At 36.3% G+C, this 22,068-nt stretch overlaps 1 protein-coding gene across 1 annotated transcript; it reads right to left on the bottom strand.

Moving 5' to 3' along the window:
* Window positions 1-429: 429 nt before the first annotated feature.
* Window positions 430-19,945, bottom strand: LOC127628728 (oxysterol-binding protein-related protein 2-like). Its single transcript, XM_052105566.1, has 14 exons — window positions 19,817-19,945; window positions 15,270-15,376; window positions 11,907-12,018; window positions 11,742-11,817; window positions 11,449-11,583; window positions 11,258-11,355; window positions 10,947-11,129; window positions 10,543-10,650; window positions 8,722-8,811; window positions 8,374-8,500; window positions 5,233-5,352; window positions 4,709-4,832; window positions 4,487-4,577; window positions 430-3,948 (listed from the first exon to the last, which is right to left on the bottom strand). The coding sequence occupies exons 2-14, from the start codon at window positions 15,304-15,306 to the stop codon at window positions 3,846-3,848; spliced, it is 1,404 nt and encodes a 467-aa protein (XP_051961526.1). The 5' UTR covers window positions 15,307-15,376; window positions 19,817-19,945; the 3' UTR covers window positions 430-3,845.
* Between the last annotated feature and the right edge of the window lie 2,123 nt (window positions 19,946-22,068).

The following is a 22,068-nucleotide window of genomic DNA, read 5'->3' on the forward strand; positions in this document are numbered from 1 at the left end:
ACGGGTTTCGTTGTTATAAGTGGAATTTTATAAAATTCTATCACACTTAAAATCGTGATTGTGCCTGCAAACTGCACTGGCAAGATGTACTGTGAAAAAGGTGTTATATTTTTATCTATTCTTACCAAAAATCAATTAGATTATTCAGAAGACATTAAATCACTGGAGTCTTATGGATTACTTTTATGCTGCACTTATATGCTTTTTGGAGCTTAAATGTTTTGATCACAGTCACTTGCATTGTGTGGACTTTCAGAGCTGAGATATTCGTCTAAAAACCTGTTCTGCAGAATGAAGAAAGTCATGAGAGTAAGTAAATGAGAGAATCATAATTTTTGGGTGAACTATTAAATAAAGGTTCATACACAGCAAAGAAAACAACACTGGATCAACTTGTTCAATAAAGACATAAAGAGGGGTGTTTTCTTGTTATGCGTTTAATCAGATCCTCTTTATCAATGACATTGACAAAGCAAGACAAAAGATAATTTACAAACTTCCACACCATCTTACATATCATGGAAGCTTAAATTAGCTTCTAGATAGTTTGTCAATTCCATTTGTTTGATTTTAAAGACATAAAAAGCTAATTAAAATGTATTCAACCTGTGATGTTTACATATATCATTAATAATGCTAGTTTACACAAGCAGAGTTATATGACGGCTTAAGTGCATTTTTTTGTCACAAATTGTGATGACTCACATGATCTATACAAATACAGTATAAAGTCACAATACACAATAATGTAAAGCCAGCATAGCACCACAGTGGCATAATTTGGGCATCTATCAGTGAAGTAGTGAGTTTAATAATAGAAACAATCCTCAGTGTCACAACCTATATCAACAGCCAAATAAGAACACAGACAGAATTACTTGAAACCAGCAGATATTTCTAAGTGTATGTTTGCTTACATAATTGCATTCAATGTGACCAGGTTTACTTTTACATTAACATGATGTGATTGCTACAGCAACAATGGATGAAGATGGCACAAAATCAAGAGGCAATTGGGGATGTGTTTAGTCATTTATTTTAATATCTCATAATTTCAAGGGTACTAAAAGTTAGCAGCTGGTGGAATAATATTGTAAGCTATTTCTAAGTAATTGCTAGTAAGCGGTGATAGTGACATTAACCAATTTATGTTCAGACGTGCCAGAAAATACAGTATAAAACATGGAGGGAAACAATGCATAGCTATCTCTTTCCTATAAAGTACAATAGTCTGAAGCTTGGCTTTTGGAAATACAGTACTGTGCAAAGGATTTAGGCACTTGTGAAAAATGTTGCATAGTGAGGATGTCTTCAAAAATAATGACAGAAATAGTTTTAATTTATCACTTAATGTCATACAAAGTCCAGTAAACATAAAAAAGGCTAAATCAATATTCGGTGTGACCATCTTTCAAAACAGCCCCAATTCCCATAGGTATACCTGGACACAGTTTTTCTTGGTTTTTGGCAGATAGGATGTTCCAAGCTTCTTGGAGACATTCTCCACAGTTCTTCTATCTATTTAGGCTGTCTCAATTTCTTCTGTCCCTTCATGTAATCTCAAACTGATACTATGTTCAGTGGGGGTGGGGGGCTTTGTGGGGGCCATAACATCTGTTGCAGGGCTCCATGTTCTATTCTAATCTTTTCTATTTGCAAAATGAATGTTTGTGAGTCTAAAATGTATTTTTCCCATTGCCACACTAAAGCTGAAGATTTAAATAACCATCTTAAGTCAAAAAAAGGTTTTGAAAAACACCTTATGTGCCAAAGTCTTTTGCACAGTACTGTATATGCACTACATGGGACATACTACTTTATTAAGTTAAATAGTCATGTGCTACTCAGACAATGAGTTCCCATTAAGTGTAGATGATCGATAATAAGCTTGAATTAGATAAGTTGCAAACAACTGTCTCTCCATCAAACTTTACATCGGCCCAACTTCAGGCAAAAGGGAAACGCACAGAAGCTGTGCAAAACAGCCAACAAAATCACATAAAACCATCAGCACAAGTCCTAACATGCTCAACACCTTTGTGCCAAACAAAGTATTTTACATAAACAGTAAAGAGATTCATAGACAAACAGACATTCCGATTAATTTTGCATAGCTTCTGAGACTTGAGTGTTAAAATCACAGTATTGTTTGAAGTTTTCAAATAAAAGACAGTGGTGTCTTTCACAGTCATCTCCTGTCTTCGAATAGTATGTTTGAAGAACATGAAGTTTAAAGTCTTAGCATGTTGCTGTTGTCTTACCAAATCAAACTTGCTGGATAGGATGAAGTATGTGAGCAATGAAGCACATTCCATCATCAACTGAGCATTTTTTGGTACATGTGTATTTATGTGGGCTAAGTTAAGTGCTGAAACAAAAATAAAAAGATTTGCACCAATCTCCATATCATTCATCTTTTTTGTACACCAGGATGTATTGCTCATTTACACAACATTGCAGTCCTGACAAGATAGTTATATGGCTTTAGTTTTTAAAAGAGAAGAGTTGCTTTGGCAACCATAAGCAAAGACAAAATATCAATGCCAGGTTCTAATAGTATATTGGTTATTTAAAAGAGCTGTTTTTCTACAGTTAAACAACATTTTTTTTTTTTTTACCAAGTAAACATTTGTCTTAATCAGCTTCCATTTTTGTCTGTTAAACAAAAATAAAACTGAACAAACAGATCTAAAACATTTCTAAACTGGTGAGGAATGAGGATATTAGTAAACTCTCCTGTACCATGGAGACTGTTACAAATTGGCCTGAGAGCCTTATTAATGAGGTATAGCATTAAGTCTGTGCAAAGAGGGGGTGACATGGAAAAATCTTTTTCATTCCTTCTCAAGTACTCTAAATCAAAACTGCCAAGAATATGCCTAGGTCATATTTGACCCCAAAATCAAATAAATAAATAAATAAATAATATTTAGCATATAGGAAAAATCAACCCTATTTTTAGGAATATTATGAATTGCATTTGCATTGTCACATTATTTTCATGGCAATTAAGTATATTTTCCCCCTCCTCCAAGTTCTTAGTCTTGTAATGGAAAAACAAAAAAATAATTCTCATTAACATAATAAAAAAAAAAAAACAGCATTTATAAATCATGGTAGTATTAATTGTACTAAATGTAATTTATAATGAGAATAACATTTCTTCACATTACAGTAATGAACATTTTGGGGTACAATTATCTTAATTGTCATTAAATGTTTGTCACAATGCAGAATATTTCTATTCTTAATTTTTCTTTTGACTTTGAAAAAAGAATCATATAATAAAGATTATACAAAATATTAGCACAAAATAATGCTCTCCTATTATGCCTCACAGTTCAATGATCACACAAAATCGGCTATCTTCACAGATGGCATTACAGTTCTGCCAACTCGAACAACTTGTAACCATAAAATAAACACCTGAGTATAACTAGCAACAAGACATCTGGATAGGTAGGTAAGAACGTACATATAAACTAACAATTTCTATACACATATTGAGGTTTGTACCGAATGTTTAACTTTAACTCTAACAAACTGTACATACATACCTACAAAACAGAAAGAAAAGAAAAAAGAGCCATTGAAAATAAATGTGAATAATTTTGTAAGGCATTCGCCTACCTTTCAAAATAAATAAATACATTCCCATTAACACTGAATTTCCAGATTCTAGTGAAGAGTACAAGGTGTGGAGAGGCTTTTCCGATAACCGTTTAATTGAATCTCACATTCCAAAGAAGAAAAACAAAGATGCTTAGTAAGAAGAGGAGATGATATGGATTGAGGGAACGAGAGCAAAAGACAATCTCAAGCCTCTCTCTTTCTTCCCAACCAAATCAGTAGATGTCTGGAAGTTCAGAGTACCTCCTGTCAAAGTAGCCACCCTTGTAGATCCAGTCTGACGCTCCAGTATATGGATTACTGCCTTGCTGGAACCACCTGAAAAGTGGGATGCCATAATTTTGGATCAGCAAAACTGACTCGAGTATCGAGCGCAACAGTAGTTACAGAAGTAAACATCCAATTCCAAATCTTCATACAAAAAGTTTTTTTTTTTCTTTCAAGACATATTCTTGAACAATAGTACAATGTAGTTCAACATTATGTTTGAAAAATAAATACAATAATTATTTGCCAAATTCCTGTTGAGGTATTACACTACCCACAATTCTGAAGAGAAATCCACCAATCAGAGAAGTCTGAAGTCAATGAAGTCAATTGAAAATTGTCATCCCTACAGCTGTGATTTTATTGCTGGCCACCAGAGTCTAGGTAGATAACGTTAGCTAACAAATTACAATTCTTGAACCTTGGTCTTTTTTCCAATTTTTTTGCTTCGAATGAAATGTTGTAACACTGTGATTTGCAATGTCTGAGCTGGTTAGTTTGAAATTGCTATGGAGAAAATGAATTGAAAATACAGTTCCAGAATTACACTTTAAACATGTGTGGCCACGGATGGAAAAAACAAAATCACCTGGTGGACCACTCTTCCTCGTCTTTAGCACGCTCTCTTCTAGCAGCTCTCTGCTTCTCTTCCAATCTCTCCTTCTCTTTACTTGCAGTGTCTGGAATTAAAGAGCAGGTTCTAAATTTAGGGTTACTAATAAGTGGAGTACCATCCAGCAACTAACATATTGGACAGATGGTAACAGAATAGGCCAAAAGGTTTAAGAATTAGAGAGAGAGTTTTCCATACCTATATCACCATTCTCCATAGCTCTGATGTCAGGTCGCAGACGACAGTCTGTTGGTGCCAAGACTTCAACCATGCCAGGCTCCAGCTCATTGAGTGTCATGGCAAAGCTGGTAAAATTATACATCTGAACAGAAACAAAAAATAAAGGACAAAGAACATCAAGCTGACGTGCCAATGGCCCGGTTTACATCTGGTATTAACATCATTCTCGGGTGATCTGATAACAAGTGGACAGTGCTGAATAAAGGTGTAAACAGGGACCAAAACATTTTGTGATCTGATCATTCCAACCACATTCGGAGGTAGTCTGAAATACATGTGACACTATAGCATTTGTATTTTAAATGCTAACGTGTCCTGATACTATACGTTCAGGACAAAAGACAAGGACCGCCTACCCAATTTTAGGAATAGTTTACCCAAATATTAATGAAATGAAAATTGTGATTGGATCACTCAGAACGGATGCTAATTCCAACATAAACATAATAGTAAAATTGTGAGAGAGATTTGTATTGGGGTACCTGTGTGGAGTGTGGCGGTCGAGGGGCTACTTTCCACAGCAGTGTGCTACCTGGGATCATAGCCACTGTTTCCTGGATGTCTGGCATCTCGTCTGCATCATCACCACCTGGGCTCTGCTCCTAATAAACACACACACACACTACAATTAATGCTATGTCAAATGTTCATATGAGGACTTCAGATCCAGCAAGATCAGGAAGCCAATAGACTAAGAAATTGGACTGATGTGATCTAAACTATAAACTCTACTAGGATGAATTCTCAATATGTGATTTGGCTACTGTAGCTGGCAGGAGGTGAGTGACATTGCTAAACCCCTTGTCTTTACCTTCACCTCTGTCTGAAATTGCATGTTAAAACAAAACACAGAAACAAAAAGTGATTTCCAGGTAAATGCACCATGTGATAAATTCCTAGAAGATGAAATGTTTATATTTTAGTATGCTCTCTCAAAGACACATTATGTTGGGACTACAAACATCAAGAAACCTTCAAAAATTTTATTATAAACAGTATTAAAAAAAGATATAAAAGAGATCTAAAACAGAGAAACAAAAGCAAAGGGATTTCCAGAAATGTATATATACACACAGTGCATCCGGAAAGTATTCACAGCGCTTCACTTTTCCACATTTTGTTATGTTACAGCCTTATTCCAAACTGGATTAAATTCTTTATTTTCCTCAAAATTCTACAAACAATACCACATAACGACAACGTGAAAGAAGTTTGTTTGAAATCTTTGCAAATTTATTAAAAAATAAAAATACAAATCTCATGTACACATACATGAATTATTCACAGGCTTTGCTCAATACTTTGTTGAATCACCTTTGGCACCAATTACAGCCTCAAGTCTTTTTGTGTATGATGCTACAAGCTTGGCACACTTATTTTTGGGCAGTTTCTCCCATTCTTCTTTGCAGGACCTCTCAAGCTCCATCAGGTTGGATGGGGAGCGTCGGTACACAGCCATTTTCAGATCTCTCCAGAGATGTTAAATCGGGTTCAAGTCTGGGCTCTGGCTGGGCCACTCAAGGACATTCACGGAGTTGTAACGTAGCCACTCATTTGTTATCTTGGCTGTGTGCTTAGGGTCGTTGTCCTGTTGAAAGATGAACCTTTGCCCCAGTCTGAGGTCCAGAGCTCTCTGAAGCAGGTAATCCTCAAGGATGTCTCTGTTCATTGCTGCATTCATCTTTCCCTCGATCCTGACTAGTCTCCCAGTTCCTGCCGCTGAAAAACATCCCCACAGCATGATGTTGCCACCACCATGCTTCACTGTAGGGATGGTATTGACCAGGTGATGAGCAGTGCCTGGTTTCCTCCAGACATGACGCTTGCCATTCAGGCCAAAGAGTTCAATCTTTGTTTCCATCAGACCAGACAATTTTGTTTTTCATGGTTTGAGAGTCCTTCAGGTGCCTTTTGGTAAGCTTCAAACTTTTACTGAGGAGTGGGTTCTGTCTGGCCACTCTACCATACAGGCCTGATTTGTGGAGTGCTGCAGAGATGGTTGTTCTTCTGGAAGGTTCTCCTCTCTCTACAGAGAAATGCTGGAACTATGGAACATCTCAAGGATGATCAGTGGAAACAGGATGCACCTGAGCTCAATTTTGAGTGTCATGGCAAAGGCTGTGAATACTGTGATTTATTTTCGTTTTTTATTTGTAATAAATTTGCAAACATTTCAAACAAACATCTTTCACATTGTCATTATGGGGTATTGTTTGTAGAATTTTGAGGAAAATAATGAATTTAATCCATTTTGGAATAAGGCTGTAACATAATGTGGAAAAAGTGAAGCACTGTGAATACTTTCCAGATGCACTGTATTTTACAGAAATCTTTCAAAAACAAGCTATTTTGGGATCTCGAAACATCAAGGGAACAAGGGATGTACAGATACCTCTTCTTCACTTCTGATATCGGAAATCTCAGTATCCGATACCAGTGTTGATTTTTTGCATAATCGGTTTAGAATATCTTTACATTATTGTGTTGAACTAATTGAGTATGCACTTTAATATGTAAAGAAGTACAAACCTCTAACTACACATTATTTCAATATAAATGTATAGCTTATTAAGAAACACTTTATTATTAACTAGTATACTGGATAATGTAGCAGAAAAATTAAGAGTAATTCCAGTACAAGTCATAAGTAGAATGACTTGTACTTTTGTTTTTTTGCAAAAGTTTTTCAATTTGTATCTGGATTCAGGATTTCTTTTTTTGTTCAATTTAGTTGTAAGATATCAACTCACTTTTCATTCACACAGATACTTTTAAGAACCTATTCAACTTAAATATTATTAGAATTTGTAAACAAATGATACAAATAATAATAATATATTATAATAGTAATATATCTCAATTGTGCCCCTTTAACTTTTAAACCCCTCATGCTTTTATTTTGACATTATGCACTCTCCAGGAAGTCCTGTATGTCTCTGTTTGTAGGCAAGTTCACAGTAGTTTAATTCGCTTCTTATTCAAATTCTGGCACCCTCAGTGCCGTTCTAAATGCATATAAGTGAACCGAACTATTGAGCATCTACATCTGAGATGTTGTTCGCGAGTAGCACGAGTGTGTGTGTGTAAACAGAGCAGTGCCATTCACTGACGCGCTGAAGCTGCACGTGCATTTTACATATTAAACACAGCCTTTTATGATTCACAGAGCTATTGCACGTCTTCAATTGGCTTTAAATAAAATGCTTGACAGTAACAAACGTGACTAACACACAGTATCAGATTTGGATCGGGCTCATCGGACCTATACACAATCCATCTAAAAGCTTAAGTATCGGATCAGTGCATCCATAAAGGGAACATCACAAAAATTTGATAAAGGATCTGAAAGTGTGGTTTGTTTCAATAGTGATATAAATTCCATAACATTAATTCAAAGTAACAGCGAGTTCCACAATAAAAAGAGATCAATCCCTGCTATCCAACAGCAAATATCCTGGAACATCTTTCAATTGATATAGCACTCAGAACGTTTACAAGATGTCTACTATGGTAGCAAGTAGTAGACCTCTAAACGAGGATGTTTAAGAGCCGTTACAGACTTCCATGTGAAAACAGAAAAGAAAATACATTACAACTCGAGATAAATGACTAATGCATTTCACCTGCTTGTGTTTCTTGGCATCTCCTCCACTCTTCTTCTCTGCTTTCTTGTTGGCTTCGTAGACTTTTGGCTCAATGCTGTACATGCACTCAGTCCACTTCCCGTAGACAACCCGATGTTTCTTTTTACTGAAATACATCCAAACAAAATGAGCCACAAACACAAACATCAAATCCATAAAAAAAAGACTCCAAGGACAAATACATCAACAATTAGCAAAGGAAAACTGTACATAGGTCTACTGTAAATTTAATTTCAGAAGCATTTTGTGTTATAGAGACAAGACTGTATGCAGTATGAACTCTTCAGGCTATGAGCCAGATGGCATTTGATCCGAATGACTGCTCACCTCTTGTCCTGGATATGTCCCTCTACTCTATGCAGCTCTTTGCCAAACATGCCACATGGTTTAAAATTCAGCACACACTTGTCCCCAGTGCTAAAATGAACAGACAGAAGGTTTCTCAGCCGAAAGAAGGCAAATAACACTGAATAAAATGTGATACACACTAATGCCTGATGAAATGTAGATGGACAAATTGCACAGTGTTTGATAACCATTCTCAACGCGATAAGCGTGAATCTCGTAAAAATTGTCCGAAAAAAATACCCGGCTCATATTTCACCCAAAAATAAGAAATTGTATTTTACATTTGTAACATTGTAACCATCTCTCCCAAATCTCTCCCAACTGTCAGAAATATACTGAAATGCAAAAAATTACACTCATTACTGTATATATATATATATATATATATATACACACACTCTCAGTGACCACTTCATAAGGTGCATTTATTTATTCATGCGATTATCTAATCAGCGTGTCTGGAGCTTCAGTTAATATTCACATCAACCATCCGAATGGGGAAAAATGTGATTCAGTGATTTCTACTGTGGCATGATTTGTAGTGAGCAGAATAGCATCTCAGAATGCACAACATGTCGAACCTGGAGACAGATGGGCTATAACAGCAGAAGACCACGTCTGACTCCACTTCAGTCAGCCAAGAACAGATTCTGCCCTCTACAATTGTACAGAGGGGATATACGAGTTCCCATAAACTTTCTGTCAGCTCAAACCAGTCTGGCCAATCTCTGTTGCCCTCTCTTATCAACAAGGCATTCCCATCCACAGAACTGCTGCTCACAGAGATCACATTTACCCCCATTCTAATCATTGACGTGAACATCAATTAAAGCTCCTGACCTGTATCTGATTGATTTTATGCATTGCACTCCTGCCACACGATTGGCTGATTAGATAATTGCATGAATAAGTAGGTGCACAAGTGTTCCTAATAAAGAGGTCACTTAGTGTATATTCTAATGAACAAATGTAGTGATTTGAACCCAAATAATAAAATACACAAGGTCTCAACTCAAGCTCTTTTTAGACCTCAACTTGAGCCGACACTTATTTTCCATGGCAACACAGAATGTAAACAAATGTAAGCCTAGGTCTGCACTCTTACATTTTGGTTTTATATGGCCACGTACACACTACAAAGATACGGGTGTGACAACCGCATTTAAACGCGGGAGTGAATCCACAAAATTTTCATTCCATGTGTATACGAATACAGGACTGACTCGCAACTGCGAAGATTGACAAGTGATAACCATAGCAACGATGCAGAGCCTCGCGACAGTGAAATGTGACTGCCACCAGTTTAACCCGTTTTGTATTTGCTGTTTTTGAGCAAAGAGATTATTCACCAGAGACATATTATCATCCGCCAATGTTTAAGTAGCTGCCTTTGACAGCATCACTGTGTTTTGTTTATGCGCGTCAAAGTGGCTGGTGTTAAACAGTGCACTCTCTCTGGACTTTAATGTACGGGTTACTGAGGGGCTGATGAGAGAAACTACAGTAGAGAGAGAGAAGAGAGAGAGCTGACTGACTGGAATATGTAAATGAGTGAAGACGCATACCTCTGTTTTGATCCTTTGAAATGCGGTTATCACTACCTGAATTTTTCGGAAGTTAATTTGTTTGTAGAATGTGGTTGTCAATCTCATATTTTGCAGAATTTTGCTGTAGTGTGTACATGGCCTATTGGACCAATATACGTTTTTATGAAATTGGCTGAAACAACAAACTTGTAAGATTAGTCTAAAACAGTTTTATGCAATCGGCCCCAGATAGGAAAGGAAAGAGCTGCAATACCTGTGGTTGACAATCTCCACTGTTCCATACTGCTCAATCCACAGTTTACCCAGGATAACATTATGCACACAACACATTGGATTTGTCCATGTGTAAGCCTCTCTGTGCCTACAAGAAAAGAAGAGTTAGTTCATCAATAATTCAAGCCAAAAATCTCTTCCATACACATATAAAATGTTGTAATTCCAGTGCAATAAAGAATAGACATTCCACCATGTTACAGACTTAGCAGATGCTGTTTAAAAAGCAACTTGAGGCAGATGGAACACAGAAAGTCCCACAGCAAAAACCTACAGTTATGTAACTAGCTCTATGGTCCAGTTGTGAGAGAGGGTCTTGGTGTCTCTAAAACTACATTAAATTGAGCACACTGTGCTAAGTAATGTCGCATAATTAAAACTCACTTGGACAACTCAAGCGTCATTGTGCCTTTAGGCTCCGCCTCCACACTCTTTCCCCAGAATTTCAGTTTAGGGTAGATGGAGCCGTGAAATGCGAAGTCCTGATTGAGCGACTCTGCGTACAAGGCACTGATTGGTGGATGGTGACTCACCTGCTCTGAGACTATGCGATAACCCTCATCCTCCCTGAACAAAGAGAAACAATCTTACAAGAGATTAATTGGTGCAAATTAATATTTACCTAAAATGTTGTTGAGTAGTGTTTTCAATCAAATAGCAACTGAATGCACAGCCTTTAACTTTGAACGCATTACCTTATTAGTTCATAAGTCTCTCCTAATAAAGGGTTAAAAGGTTTTCCAGTTCTGTCCCATTGTGATGCGACAGCAGAAATGGCGAATGCGGCAACAAGCTGACAAATGAGAGGCAATGGTCAAATTGACTTGATATTCGAATCTCATTGTTATATGCACATGTGAGAGACAAATATAAAGGAGGCACTAACCTGCATACGCTCTATAGAGTTTGAAAATGTACAAGCTTTATGGATGAGGTACGTATGTTCCATATACTCCGTAATTCTCTGCAAGAAGCTCAGAGGTTCGTTGAAAACAATAGGCATTGTTATCTTGGAAAGCTCCTATAAAGATAAAGGATTCCCAGAGAAAAGATAAACAAAATAGCTTGGCAGGTGGACAACAGTATCAGAATCTAAATTATAATGTCTCTTTTATGATTTTGTCACTGTGCACTCTTCACTAAGATGCCATTTACAAAAAGCATATTTCATGCACTCACCATTCCAATGCATTTTTTTAGGAAGCACCATACACTGAAGTCATTTCTGGAGAACATTGGTGCTGGCAGAGTAGCTCTGAACAGACAGAAACATATGTATTTACTGATAAAGGTTAGGTTCCCTCCTGGATTTTATTTCACATCGGCATTAATCTATCACCTTACCGTCTCTCCCATACTCCATTCTCAGACTGCACTTTGCCATTTGCCGTCTGCTTGTTTGCATAGACGCAGGCATCTTTAAAGCTGACTTCACACGAGTCATCTGATTCCAAACCTGAGACAGAAGCAGAGATTTGGCCATTAAGGATGTGAGAATGTTTGTGTTTGCAATGGTCACAATATACATTAGAATGCTACAATGTTTTCATATGACCTCATCTTGTTGGAAGGGGAAAAAACGATTGTTTTGCATTTTAATTGAATATGTAAAATGTCTTCGCTTTTGTCAGTTTGATCAAATAATGAGTGATATATCTTCCAGTTTATTCAGCATACTGGAAAAGGAAGGTCTAGTCTAGGATAGGGCTGGGTATTGATAGAGATTTCCGATTTGATTCACAAGCTCTTGATTCTATTTGATATAGATTTATATGGGTATATTTGAGAAATAGGAAATTCTCTCCCAGCTAATGCTGTTAACTATACAGGGGACCTTCTAACTAGGTACATTGCAACAATATTAATTTTACTAATTATATTTTTTAGTTTTTCATCATTTTGATCACAGATTGGCTTTTTAAAAATGTGCAAATCCAATTATTTAATCAATAAATAAGATATATTCCATATATTGTTACATGCTTATTGTTTAATTGCAAAATTTTTACTATTTACAAGTATTTACACAGAAAACATCAGTTCAGTAAAGAGCGTCTATAGCTGAGCGCATGTTAACGAGATAGACTTGAATGGCTTTACATCTCTGCTCAACGTGATTAGAAATAACATTTTTATTTTTTGTTGTTTTTGATCAACTGACTGTAGAGAACAGAAAGGGTATTAAAAGAGACATTATTAAATTACAAATGGGTCGCATGGATCTCGTCTTTGGACACGCATTATAGAAAACAACTTTTACACTCAACACGCAGTGTAAGAATCTCGCTGCTGAATACTTACAGTATATTCATATACAACTAACACAATGAATGGTGAATGAAATATGAACATTTACATTTATATATACAGTACTGTGCAAAAGTTTTAGGCACATGTGAAAAATTTTGCATAGTGAGGAAGTCTTAATAAATAATGCTATAAATAGTTTTAATTTATCACTTAATGGCATACAAATTCCAGTAAACATAAAAAAGCTAAATCAATATTCGGTGTGACCACCTTTGCTTTAAAACAGCCCCAATTCCCCTAGGTACACCTGGACACAGTTTTTCTTGGTTGTTGGCTGTTAGGATGTACCAAGCTTCTTGGAGAATTCACCACAGTTCTTCTGTCTATTTAGTCTGTCTCAATTGCTTCTGTCATCCCAGAATGACTCGATCTTCAGTGGGAGGCTTTGTGGGGGCAATCTCTTGCAGAGCACCCTGTTCTTCTATTCTAATCTTTTTTTTTTTTTTTGCATAAGTAATGTTTGGGAGTCTAAAATTTATTTATCCTAATGACACACTAAAGCTGAAGATATAAATAATCATCTGATGACAAATGTTGTTGCAAAACATCTTAAGTACCTAAAACTTTTGCACAGTACTGTACATTTTAATTACAATTTGGTTGATTGTATCAGTGTCGATACAATCAAATATCGATATATCGTGATACTTTTTCTCACAATATTGTATCGATTCTTAGATACATTTATCATGATATATTGTGATATTTTCAGTGCGGTCATAGACACTTCTAAGAGGCATGAAAGAGACTGAAACTGATCCTGCAGGATTAACGGTTTCTCTCACAGACATGCTGGATCTCTCTCACGTGTTCTTCATTTGTACAATCCCAATGTCCATTTTTAAAATGCCAAGATTGCGCTTTCTTTCTATCTGCAATCCCCTACAATCATATGTGCAGAAATACTTCCCATATGCTACAAAAAATGTCTGTGATAAGCCACTGGCTGGTAATTGTTTTTAGATTTCACTCGCAAGTGTTTCAGTGGTGTAGTGGCGAAGAAGTTCGGTACAGGGATCTTTTCACTGCGTGCAGAAAGTAAAAGCTTTGACTCTTTCTGTGTGGCGAGTCCAAACAAACCATTTGTTGTTTAATAATATCAGCTTTCTCCAGTCAGTTACTTATCAAAAACAACAAAAGAAAATTTTTATTCTAATCACACATAACATGAATGCTGTACAGAAGCCATTCTACCAAAACAAGCACTACTGTCAAATTCCCTGCCACAGTGAGGGACAGTACTTAAAGAGACATTACTGTTTTAGCACTTGTTCTACCGGTACATATATAAGTAAATACTTGTAAATAGTACAAATTAGGCATGTAAACAACAAACATGTAACAATATACTGTATATATGTAATATAAAATATTCAATTTCAATACATCATATTTATTAATGTACTATACTTTTAAAAAAGCTAAAATGTCACCAAAATGATGAAAAACTAATGATAAAATAAATTTTTTAAAATTGATATGTCCGTAATTTAACATGTTAGAAGGTCCCCTTGACCTTGTATAATGCATAACAGCATTAGCTGAAAGATCAATCAGAAATATATCAAAATGAATTGAAATTAAAAGCAAAATCGAAAACTAATCATAATTTTGTGATGTGTTGTGATATATATAAAATCATGACATGTGTATCACAATACGTATCGTATCGTGAGGTGGCTGCCGATACCCAGCCATAGTTTCAAATGCAAGTGATTTCATCTATTTGCAGTGGAGGGTTGTAAAAGGGAGTAAAAGATCATTCTTGGGATTTAAGAATCGATATTGAAGTCGTTCAAATGAAGATGGCAATGCATCGGAAAACTCACCCCAGTCCAGCACGCCACATTGTAGGATACAGTATTACACACAATAAGCTGTTATATACTGCTGCTCATTATACCAAATGTAGTAGGTCATCCACATAGTCTATGCCAAAAATGTGCAGACTATGCACAGTATGCATATTATATAATACAGAAAAAGAGCGCAACAGTCCCTGTCCATTTTTTCAGCCGTCTTGATTCCGTAAGTAATTTTCTTATTCGTTTTTTCCATAGGATTTTCATAACATTCCTCATAAAAAAAGTTCTGAGCCACGAACCAAAGCAACCAGCTCCGAGGTAAACCACTACATTACAAGCTTTGATTTGAAGCAAAAATAAAAAAACATTTAAACCGAAAACTTTAAATATTGAGGAATGATGGCTTTAATAGAATACCATCGAACAACCTCACAGCTCACGTTAGGTCTATCTTTAAAAGTTTAGAAGTTATTGTTTAAAATACATTTGTCCATGGAGAAAGCAAATGTGATTTTCCTTCCAGAACCCAAATGTTGCGCTCTATTCATTTGTCTTTGGTTGCATCATATTAACTTAATCTTTATTCACATACCTGTCTCAGCATCATAGAACTCTTCTTCGCTGTTCATGATGGACAGTTACTGCCGTTTATGTCAATCAGAAGGCATAGTTTCTCAAAGGCATGAGCCTGAATGTGTTCTGTAAATCAAACCAGAGAACCAACAACTGAGACAAAGTTTGTTTCCGTTGTATGTTTCATAATTAAAAAAGGCATAGAGTATAAAAAGTTGTTAAGATCAAGATGTACAGGGTGCCATCCTTCCAACTAATAAAAGATGATCATTAAAATACAGGAAAATACTATGCCTAATGCTGGCCCACACTCCCTCCACCCCCTTATGCAACATACAGAACGAATCCAATCACACAACCACCTCTCTGCAGTCCTTAAACAACTGTGCTTGGCAAAATCATCTAATGAGAGTGTCCGACCAAGCTAATTCTATAATGGCCAATGGAAGCTTATAGCAAAGAGAGAGAGATGATGTCAGCATCCAAGGATCATTATAGCAACTGACTGTATTGCTTTACTATGTGGGCTTAGTTCCTGAATGGTCTCTTTACATTCATATTACACAAAAGTCCTAGTAGCACACACAAACAAAACCAATACAAGGCTTTAAAATACAGGATCATATTTCCAGCTTCTCTTCAGACTGCAACTTATACCACTGTTAAAAAACAAAATGCAAAGCAGTTTCAAAAACGATTGCCATTTTAATGGAGGGGAGGACCATGCAAATTATTTGGAACAAGGAAAGGCAAAGCAGACACTTTGGATTCAGCCATCACAAATTCAAATACATGTGGTAAATTGCTCTCAGAGTAAGTCTCGGTTGGGCTGGCTGAGCACCACCAAGCCCTAGCTGTTTTGAACCAAATAGCTTAGAACATTTAGCTGATCTGAAAAGGGTGCTGAGACAGTTGTGACTGACATTGAATTGGGACAGAGACCTTTGGATCCTGAATGGAAGGCTAAGAAATGAGCTGTAAACTGGTTACATCAGGAAGCCACAGTCTCTGCCTGCTCTAGGCTACAAAAGACAGACCCTGACTTTCAAACAAAGTAGCCCCTAAGCATGTAATCACATTTACAGGAATGTTTGTCATTAACCACTCATTCACTGTATATGCTGATACTTAAACATGCTTTAACTGTATTATTTAGACATTAAATAATTCAGATTATAAAATAGACTTATTCAGATATATAAACATATGCAATATCACACCACAATCAAGTTAATAGTATTTCTTAGTTAACAATAGCCATGTCTGAGATCCACAAATTTAAACTGGGTCATTCCTTTTCAAGCTAAAGACTAAAAATAAAAACATTCTCTATTCAAACATAGTCTAAAAGGAATAGTTCACCCAAAAATGAAAATTATCATAATTTACTCACCCTCTTGACATCGCAGATATGACTTTCTTCTGCAGAACACACATAGACTTTTAGAAGAATATTTCAGCTCTGTCGGTCCATGCAATGCAAGTGAATGGTGGCCAGAACTTTGAAGCCCCCAAAAGCACATAAAGGCAGTATAAAAGTAATCCTTACACAACTTCAGTGGTTAAATCGACATCTCCAGAAGCGATATATATATGATATAATAGGTGTGGTTGAGAAATAGATCAATATTTAAGACCTTTTGTCCTAATAATATTTGATTTCTATTTGCATTCTTTGTGCATGTTGTCACCTACTGGTCAGGGCCGGAGGTTGAGATTTATAGTAAAAAGAACTGAAATATTGATCTTTTTCTCACCCACACCTATCGCATCACTTCTGAAGATATGGATTTAACCACTGGCATCGTATGGATTACTTTTAATGCTATCTTTATGTGCTTTTTGGGCCTTAACATTTCTGGCCACCAATAGGGCTGCAAATAACAATTATTTTGATAATCGATTAATCTAACGATTATTAGAACATTTATTCGACTATTGCAATGATTAATCATTAGCTCTTAACCGATTATTCAACTTGTGTATTAAACATGTATTAAACATGCTTACTAACAAAAAAAGAGGACAAAATCATCTTTAAAAAGACGATTTTGTCTTTTAAAGGGGGGGTCCTGTTTATTAAGTTTAATCCAGTAAAGAAATTCACTGCAAAAAAAAAAAAAAACTATTCTTATCAAGTGTTTTTGTCTTGTTTTCCATTTAAAAATGTCTAAAAATCCTTAAAACATGATACATTTAATTAAGCAGCAACATATAATATATTCAGACTTGTTTAAAGAGAATGTATCTTAAATATTTAACTTGATTATACTTCTGCTAGTGCAGTAAAGACAAAAAATACTTATATTCAAGTTCTATCTAAAAGCAAGTATAAATTTCTTATATGCTGCTTCTAAGGTGAATCTTTTTTAAAGGATTTTTAGATATTTTAAAATATTTGTATTTTTAATATTATATTCAACATTCTCAGATAACAATTTTTCTTCTGCAGTATCTGCTTAAGTACATGAACATTGTTTTAAAGGAATTTTAGATATTTATATAATCAAAAACATATTTTGTTGCAGTGTATAATGGGGTGAAGACTATCCTCTCTCACCTTTTGTTCACTTCAATCCATTTTTAACTCACATAAAAAAAAAATCTCTCGTATTAATAAAGCTGCATATTGCCAATTTTCTTCACGATAAGAAATGCACAGTGACGCTGGCAAAATTCCCTGTATTAAATCAAATAAATTAGCATACCTAATGAATGCAGCATAAAATTAAACAATTAATTACCAAGTGAAAAAAAATAAGATTAAACCTATATAATTGCCTTTTATTTACACAAACTTAAATTAGCCTTAACCTGTTCTGTAGACGAAAAAAGTCAGCTGAATGACAGAATGTTCTGCATTTTTTCCAAGACTATAAACTGTCAGAACTTGAATTTGTCCAATGCGGAGTTCACTTTCATAAAATAAGCTTTTGAAATGTTTTTATCTATCCCTCTTTACCTCGTGCTGAGCTTCTTCAGACAATGTAAATTTAATGATGATGCTGCTAAAATTCATTTTAAATGACAATCAAGTTCAGTTGGTCGTTAAAAGTTACTGGACAAAAATGCGGGACATAATGCAGTTGTGATGGCGATGCTTTAGATGACTGTTCAAAATAGCCTATTGAATATCAGGAATGTATCAAATGTAAACCCTGATATTACACCGCATTATTTTTCTTAAATAGCTGTGCACACAGCATATACACTTTGATAGATGGTGCTTACTCAGACGGAAAGTTTCGCCCACTACTTGGTGCAGGTTGGAAGCTTGAACAGGGTCAGGACGATTTGCTTTCGGGTCGGAACAGGTTGCATCATACGACAGACGATGCATCAGGACCAATAGTCCAATCAGAAGTGCAACTGCTCCCTTTTGATTGCATTTATTTGTTAAATTAAAATGACAGTAATCTGGCTAATTTCAATTAATTGTCTCAATACTCTCCCCATTTTACAAAGACTTCGGTGGAAAAAAAAAAAATAGGGACATCTGGGAGACGAACACAATCAGAGATAAACACATTTCTGTATGGAAACGGCTTAAGGGCAGATTTATTTTGCGATAGACCAAAAAATATTTTTTAGGCATGACACCATCACGCACACCATTTTTATCGATAAAATGTCATTTGAATGGAAAAAAAAGGCAGAAAACTGCAAATTTCGCAATTTCTTTTAACGCAATTACAAAATAGCGCGAAAAGTGGATAGAAACTAGGCTAATCTTTTATTGTCGACGTGGTTGATAACGTCGACTAAACGTTTCAGCAATAGCCACCATTCACTTGCATTGTATGGAAATACAGAGCTGAGATATTCTTCTAAAAATCATGATTTGTGTTCTGCAGAAGAAAGAAAGATATACACATCTGGGATGGCATGAGGATGAGTAAATAATTAGAGAATATTAATTTACGTGTGAACTACTTTAGTGAGTATTGCTATCAACTGACAGATGGCTGATCGAGCATCTGTCTCTTCCTCGCTTGTAGCCTACAGGTATTATGCGTGGCATTGTAAACACAATGGACCAACCAAAACAACAAATATGTTCAATTAATTAATTCACATATTTCTCAGGATGAACATCTCAGTCACTCCATTTAGATATTACTGCTTTGTTCAATTCGTGGCCACAAGAACACGGTAACCAAGCATCTATGAATACAAAAAAAAAAACACACTTACAGCGCGCGCGCACGCACGCACGCACGCACACACACACACACACACACACACACACATCGTAGCATAGCCAACCGTGCATGAGGGCAAGCTGATATTAATTACGCCCTGTAAGATATACAAACAAAACATAAATAATATGAATAACTTGATTCGCTCGGCATCTTCAAACAATATCCACTGTGGACGACAGGCACTTAGTATGTGGCTCGCGATGTTTTCACCCGCGGCTAGCCCCTAGCCTTGGCCAATAACAAACACGCATATTGCTTAACCCGTTGGATAGCATGAAAACATACCACACGTCACAAAATAACACGCCTCGTAACCTCAATCTCGCGTGGCAGGCTGTATAACGCACGTGTGTTGCGTTACCTTTCAATAACGCAAAGCTCGATCGCTCCTTTCTCCGATGGGACAGACAACAAACGTCCAGTTTGGGAAGACAGAGGCGGAAACATTTCGCAAGAACGGGGGACTGATAGGATTGAAGGGCTGTGGAAGGGTCCAAAGCGCAGAGGGGCGGGGACCACTGTTGATTGACAGGCGAAGTAGCCAATTGTCAAAGGATACCCCACTTTGAACGCACGATATTAACCCCTGGAAGGGGTGGGGTTACGTTGAAGTTATATAAAGGGGTCGGTACTAAAAAGGCAGGAATGTGGGCTATTTATAATCCTATCGCCGTTAGCTGTGGCAATTCATGAATAGAGAAATTAGAATTCCTTAATGATCAGAAAACACTCTGAAATGCACTCTGGGTTATAAAGGCATAGCTAGAAGAAAGCTATTGCTATGACCTACCTCTTGTAACATGAACTGCCAGTCAGTAAATTCGATTGATTTTCACAAACCTTACAAAGTATCATTGCGTTACATGTGCCTAGCTGTTCTAGGCTCATTTCGGACATAAATAGCCTGCGGTTCAGAGAGAGTGAGTCATCTGAGAGTCCCATTCAGTGATTCAGATCAAACTAACTTTGTCTTTTTGTCCAATTTTCAAATAGTTTTTTGCTTTAAAACAAAGTATGTCAAGTTTTGATTAACCTCGGAGCTGGTTGATTTGGTTCATGGCTAAGAACTCTTTTATGAAGGATTTTATTATAAGTCTTTGGAAGAAATGAATGAGAAAAATACTTATGGAACACAGGCGGCTGAAAAAGTGGAGAGTATTTAGCATAGACAGGCCCCTTCTATTTAAATAAATGGGAGAATTTTGAACGCCCTGCCAAGGAGCTCTAGCGCTCAACTGTCAACGGATGTGGAAAGGAAATCCCGCCTTACAGATAAAATAGCCAATCACCTTTTATATACAGACGTCGCCTGTCAAACAACTCGAGAACGAGCATGCGCTTTAGAAGAAGAATCCTTTATTGTGGTCACACAATATACACACAGTTTTTTGCATATATACAGTGAAATTTATTAGTTTTCACATATCCCAGCTAAGCTGGGGTCAGCAGGGTCAGCCATGATACAGCACCCCTGGAGCAGATAGGGTTAAGGGCCTTGCTTAAGGGCCCAACAGTGGCATCTTGGCAGTGCTGGGGCTTGAACCCCCATCCTTCTGGTCAGTAACCCTGAGCCTCAACCACTGAGCCACCACTGCCCCTACGTATAAACTATAAATGCCGGGAAAGTTTAGTTTTTTCAACATAACAGGAGGTAAAGAAGCACAAATTATGATACCAGTTTTGTCAGATTTTACTGCTGATTTGGAATATGTCCTTTGAACGTAATCTTGACCAACCGTGTTTGAGATTACGGTATTTCCTCCTTCAGCTAGATAGGAGCTGAACTGTCATGACTGGAAATAGCCTCCCGAGAGCTTTCCAAAGATGGCCGACAGTGGACTGACTTGTTAGAAAGTCTTTGGTGATTGTAAAGAATGAAGAGGAACGTTGTAAGCTTAACTTTTCACCAATCATTGACAAAACAAAGAAAAAATTTAATCAGTGGTTACTGAGAGACCTATCCTTGAGGGGGAGAGTACTGATCACAAAGGCAGAGGGCATCTCGAGACTTACATATGCAGCGCTCTCCTTAGCAGTTAATGATAATACTTGTAAAATGATTGATAAAATACTGTTTAACTTCTTATGGAAAAATAAAACCCATTATATAAAGAAATCTGTGGTTATGAATTCAATTGAAAATGGAGGCCTGAACTTCTTAGATTTTACCACTCTTAATCACACCTTCAAATTTAACTGGATTAAGCAATTTATTAAAAAACCAACTTCTATCTGGAATATTATACCTCACTTTATCTTTTCACAAGTTGGTGGTCTTTCATTCCTTTTGCTTTGTGACTACAGAATTGCTAAACTTCCTTTAAAACTATCTTATTTTCACAAACAGATGCTTCTTTCCTGGAATTTAATCTATAAACACAATTTCTCCCCAAACAGGTGTTTTATCTGGAATAATAAGTACATTTTGTATAAATCTAAATCTTTATTTCTTATGAACTGGTTTTGTAATGATATAGTTTTTGTTAAACTGTTTAACCATGAAGGTCTTATGTTGACCTATTCTGAATTTCTTTCTAAATATAATATTCCAGTTACTCCTAAAGATTTTGCTGTGGTTATGGATGCTGTTCCCTCTGGTCTAAAAATGCTTCT

Source organism: Xyrauchen texanus, chromosome 35 (genome assembly GCF_025860055.1).
Source record: "Xyrauchen texanus isolate HMW12.3.18 chromosome 35, RBS_HiC_50CHRs, whole genome shotgun sequence".
NCBI lineage: Eukaryota > Metazoa > Chordata > Actinopteri > Cypriniformes > Catostomidae > Xyrauchen > Xyrauchen texanus.

Excerpts from the sequence above, each read along its gene's own strand:
- LOC127628728 (XM_052105566.1), bottom strand. The coding sequence starts at position 15,306 with ATGAACAGCGAAGAAGAGTTCTATGATGCTGAGACAG. Across the intron at positions 11,584-11,741 it reads TAAAAAAATGCATTGGAATG|GAGCTTTCCAAGATAACAAT; the intron begins GTGAGTGCATGA and ends TTATCTTTATAG. Across the intron at positions 4,578-4,708 it reads TATGGAGAATGGTGATATAG|ACACTGCAAGTAAAGAGAAG; the intron begins GTATGGAAAACT and ends CTTTAATTCCAG.